This window comes from Opisthorchis viverrini (assembly GCF_000715545.1).
Source record: "Opisthorchis viverrini unplaced genomic scaffold opera_v5_3, whole genome shotgun sequence".
Classification (NCBI taxonomy): domain Eukaryota; kingdom Metazoa; phylum Platyhelminthes; class Trematoda; order Opisthorchiida; family Opisthorchiidae; genus Opisthorchis; species Opisthorchis viverrini.
This window is the reverse complement of record NW_008751659.1, coordinates 590,756-596,088: the sequence shown is the minus strand read 5'-3', so window position 1 is coordinate 596,088 and position 5,333 is coordinate 590,756. Positions and strand designations below refer to the sequence as shown.

General features: G+C 45.6%; 1 protein-coding gene across 1 annotated transcript in view; it reads right to left on the bottom strand.

Moving 5' to 3' along the window:
- The window catches only part of T265_00294 (hypothetical protein), a gene marked incomplete at both ends in the record, with an annotated part of 35,713 nt that extends 32,880 nt beyond the window's left edge, over nucleotides 1-2,833 (bottom strand). Inside the window, 3 exon segments of the mRNA XM_009164039.1 lie at nucleotides 2,391-2,495; nucleotides 2,508-2,725; nucleotides 2,761-2,833. Coding sequence (XP_009162303.1) covers nucleotides 2,391-2,495; nucleotides 2,508-2,725; nucleotides 2,761-2,833 — 396 coding nt within the window.
- Between the last annotated feature and the right edge of the window lie 2,500 nt (nucleotides 2,834-5,333).

Genomic DNA, 5,333 nt, shown 5'->3' with positions numbered 1-5,333 from the left:
GGGCTGGGATACTGTCAGGGTGCCCACACGTAGACAGCTGGACGATTAGGGTCCTCAGCCAAAGCCTTTGGCTCAAAAGCCTAACCGCAAGGCAGCGGAACAAGCCGCCGCATGTTCCAACCCCCAACCGGGAGGGCCAGGAGACTGTGTTCGTCAGACCTCTAACCATTGACCAACCTGGTATGAGAGACTCTGTGAGTGTCGCAGGACACTCTCCAGTATAGCTCAATGGATCGCTGAGGTGCGCAAACCGTCACACCACGGTAAGGTCCAGTCTCTTCGTGACCGAGCTCACACAGAAGAGAAAGTACATGTGCAGAGAGTGACGCATCCTCAAGGTCACCATCGGTACGACGCGTCCGGGTGAGTTGGTGGCTCTCACCGAACACGGCTTAGCAACACACGACCAGCGTATTGGGCCTGAAATTGTTCACGACCGGAACACCACCATTGGCTGTACGGAAGGAACAAGTGAACGGCCATATTTGGCTAATTAGTCATCCTATATATTTACGCAGACGCCCTGTATGTTTTGCCCTGGCAATACAGCCGTGTCCCCAGTTCTCTGTCTTCTCTCTATCGCATAGTCTGGAAGGCTCAGTGCAGGCGCAACCAATAGCTCGGCCACCGCACAATACAACAAACACCCTTCCGGTACCTAGCTGCCATGCTACCTGAAGGAAGCACGAGGGCTGGGATACTGCCAGGTTGCCTAAGTCTAGATAGCTTGGTTTGTATCGGGTGAACTACGCACAGGAAGTTTGGTGAGAACAACCGACAGGGTCTTGCTTCAGTGGGTTTGAAAGATGTAGGCACCCGTTCTTGTGGGTTCCTCAAGATACACGGGAGTTTTAGAAACAGGCCATCACTCCTCTCCTTGCTTTTCACCTAGGGCATGCTTTCTCCATGGTTGTGTGACCGCTGTCTACGCTGACGACAACCAGAGCAGTTGTTTTGAGGTGAAGTTGGGGAGGCGTCCAAGACAGAAAGAGCCGATGTTAGACGACTTCAACTTGGTGTTGTACGCATAACTTATCAATTCAGAGGTACTGTGCTTGAAACTTAGTGCTAGGGTCTGGTAGGGTGACATCGTAGAAGCGAGGGTGATAAGTAGGGAGTACGGTGGACAATATTCGGGGAACGTGGATCCGAGAGAACCTACCATGTAGTAAAATTTACTGAAAAGAGACGCAAGGATAAATGCCACCGAGAGCTACCTCGTCCCTGAGCTGGTTTACATGGGCCCAAAAAACGGAACAGGGGGCTTGGGCTAAAAATAGTTACTGTCAACATTAGGCCGTCAAAAAGATACCGACGCTCAATAACAAGGCACTGACAAGTGACATAAGCTCCAGAACATAGGACCCAGTATATCGGTGAGTACCAGTCGGTGGTCACGAAGTTTGATAAATTTGGTTGTTTGGGGAGGCATGCCGATGAAGACTAGTGAAGCAATGGGATGACGTAAGAAATTCGGACTTGTCTGTGGCTCATACTCAGCCAGTTTTCCTGGCTGCTGGGTAACGACAATCTCCCCGATTTTAAGGTTCCTTGCAGATATTTGTAATGGACACCGTCAACAACCTAACCATTCATATGACCATCACGTTAAGTTTGAGACGCGTTCATCTCCAGTACGGATAAAGACAACCAAAGCACCCTAGTGCTTTGTTTTATCTATCTTCAATTTCACTCGTGTTTGTTTGCCTGTGGATTGATAATGCATTACTCTATAAACGCTTTGGACTGTCACCGTGTGGGTTGCGTTTTCGGTGTTGCAGTTTGAGACAATTCACTAGTTCTCATTCGCTAGTTGCCTCTACAATCATTTTGCGTAGTCTGCGCGTACTCAGGTGCATACATTTAAGGGTTGCGCTATGTCACTTAAAAAGTGGCATCTAACTGAACTTTTAGTTACCCCTTATCACCTTAGAGATTCACTCATTCGAACCCCATTCATATTGTTTGAATTACCTTAGCCTCATGGTGACTACTGTTTCCTCTAAGCTGAATCTGTACCCCACGGGAAACACCGGCGTACGCATCCACGAATTACGGTTTTCGGACATATCGACTGTCGCGTTGTCACGTACCACGACACGAATGACAAAATGGACGCGTATTCTAACCTCTGCAACTTGACTTCCTGTGGGTAGTAATGAATGGCCAGCGTTACCCAATTCAATCCTAAAAGACATTGACAACTACCAGTTCTGTCGGTTCTAGAAACGCCGCACGGACGAACGTCTGCACATATGTAGACGTCTACACATGCATACATGTGTGGAAGTCATTTCCTTTATAACGGAAATGATCAGTGAGATTACTTAATGTCATTGAGATTTGCAAGTTTCAGTGAACAAAAAACTGAAAATAAATACACCACCTACCGTGTGAGCAAAAGGAAACAACAACAGTCCGAGCTTTTTCGCGACATAGGAATTGTTGACCGCGAAGTAGTACTTTATTCGCGAGGAAGCCAAGTAACTGTTAACCTAAACAACCACCCTTAGACCAATGACAATAGTTACGTTTCTCTGGACGAAATCTGCTCCTTGTCCCACAACGGCAGAACCATACTGCATTGCCAGGCCAGTTACAGCTGGGTCGGGTATGAAGTTGTAATTTGGATAACCAGACTGTTCTACATAACGACGTCCTCCATGAGATGCTTGATTCACATATTCCGCCGAAGGAACGTAGAAGCTTGCCTGGCTGGTCGCAGCTGTAGATATGGTCAGAGCGAACAAAACCACTCACCGTTTCCCGGGTAAAACTGCGAATAACCGTTGGGTTCGTTGGCATCAACGCGCACATTACCAGAGTAATCCATGTATAACAAGTGAGGCGATACTTTCACCAGCTTTCGTACCAAAGCCGATTACTTAAAACAGTACCGAATTATTTAACCCGAAGTAAAGTAGACTGACGAGACAGGGTACGTCAGCGAAGGTCACGGGAAAAAAACGGCAACCAATCTGAAGGCTGGTGCGTGATTGGCCACTTTCATGGATTGATAAACAGGATCGAGAAACTCAACCTAGCATACGGTTTGGGACTTATTTTTGTCGTTCAGCAGCTTCGGTCCATGTGGAAGAAAAAACGAAAAACGATGTAGGGCCGTTCTTTTATTTTCCGGTGCTGCATAATATGCTTACTAGCGCGAGGATTCATGGAAGTATTCGCGAATCCACACACTGACTTAGGGGATCGAAGTTACTGCTAAAGCAGTTCTAGTAGGGTTTATTATTATCGTCCAGTGGGAGGGCACAGGCAAAAACTGATGTGGCGCCACCCATTAATTTCTCAGCGTTGGGTGGTAAGTTTGTCATCGCGAGGACTCACATAAAAAGCATCCAAAATTGATTTCAACTAGGGTCTAGGTGCACCGTGGGCAGCTGTCAAAGGAACTTATTCCACTGACCAAATACCACGAGCAAGAAAAAGTGCGCGCTCTAGTCTCGGAATTTCTCTTACCCTGTCCCCTCCGCGGTGAAAATCCTGTCGGACAAATCTCATTTATTCAGGGCATCAATAAATGTCAGACCCCATCGGAAGCAACGATGATCAAGGAGAAAGCGATCACATGTCTACTGGAATTTTTTCGACAGCAGATTTGAGGTCAACGACAAATTTCTTGGCAACTTCTGAGATGCACTCAATAGGGGTTGCGAGGTTCCTGGGTTAACTGGCCGGCTTATCCAACAGGCTCTCTGGAGCAGGCTCCGTAATTTACCTAAAAGTACACGCAAATCCTCCCAAGTAATCCGATGAATGACGAAGGACTTTTTGACCCAGTTTCAGCAATGGAGTAAAACGTACAGTCCAACATTGAGTAACATTGAAATCCTTTCAGTACCTGGCTTCCCAACATAATCTGATCAATTCTTGTTACGACTTGACCCATGACAGCTTTGAAATTTTGGAAGTTTCTTGCATCTTTCTGCAAGCAAGGTTAGGTGAAACCTGTTTCCGAGCTGAACCCCCGTCAACAAGTTAGGGAATAAATGGAAAATCTGTGAAATTTATGGAAGAGGTCAGAAGTTATTGGTAAGGGAAAAGGCAGGCAGGCGTGACCAAGGAATACTGCTTCTTACAATGGCCAAGATATCATTCGTAGCTTAAAATCGCAGCTGTTCACTGAAGAATCTTTTCCAGTTACTTTCCGATTATACATTTTGCAGGGCCTATGGTGAGTAATTTGTTGATAACAAGAGGAGAAAATAGCGTCGGTGGAATTGATTCTGCGTCCTATTGTTTGGGTTATGGTCTTGACCCTCCAGAAAGTAGATATTGGAAGGAACGTGAATCCAAGTGTGTCATATGGTAAACGTCGCTGCAATCCTTGCCAGCATTCTTCTCTGCACTAACGGCAAAGACAACGGGCTTTCATGGCTTTTCAAAAGACCAAATACGTTTTCTAGCGTTCCAGCGGGATTACAGAAATGCTTAAGCAAAAAAACCTTATCTCTGTTCGTTTTGTACCTTCTAAACAAAGCATTAGGTATGAGGCAGTAAGACCTGAACGTGATACGGAAATCTGCGTTTAAGTTTCGTACGCTGCTTGACTATGTAAATGAAAACGTTGTGATGAAGGGGTTTAGGAGCACCACGTTGGTTGGTAATGATCGCAGTATGGTTGACTCATTCTAAAAATGTGTGCCGCTTTTCATGGTAGTTCGGTAGGTTGTAATCGGTACATAAAGAAGAACCTATCTGGAAAGTTGTGGGGTGAGGTTTTGACAAAAATTATCAATGCCAAGAAGCCATTCAAAGGGACCGGTTGTTGAAAGGTAGAAGGAGAAGGAAAGCCACGAATGGATGATTTGGCAAATGGGCGGATGTGGGATCAGAAACCTTTATAGATGAAAATGATTTATTTCAGATAAAGCATGAAGGGATCAGGAAAGTTTGTTTGTGACAACGCGGGCATTGACTACAAGCTGCGGACTCGCAGCAGCACGCTGAATGGATACACGGTTTAACAAGTATTTAAATAATAATGATATAATATACGTAATACATGATATAATAATATAATAATAATTAAATACTAACAATGATCTTCACCTGAAACCAGCGCTTCGAGCTTTCTGCAAAGGAAAAACATGGGAGGAGAGATTGCACCGGCGGTGAATCTCCTCGCTGAAAATGTGAGCCCGCTTGAAACGTTTAAGCCCAAGAACGATAGGTAACGCTTTGAAGGCATTTACAAGCTGATTTTCGCCATTGGAGTGTTAAAGGGAGATGCAAATAGGTGCAACTAAGCTAAACTTGAGCCCGGGATGTCACTGCAGTGTCATCAGTGAAGCATCGGTATTGAACCTTGATGG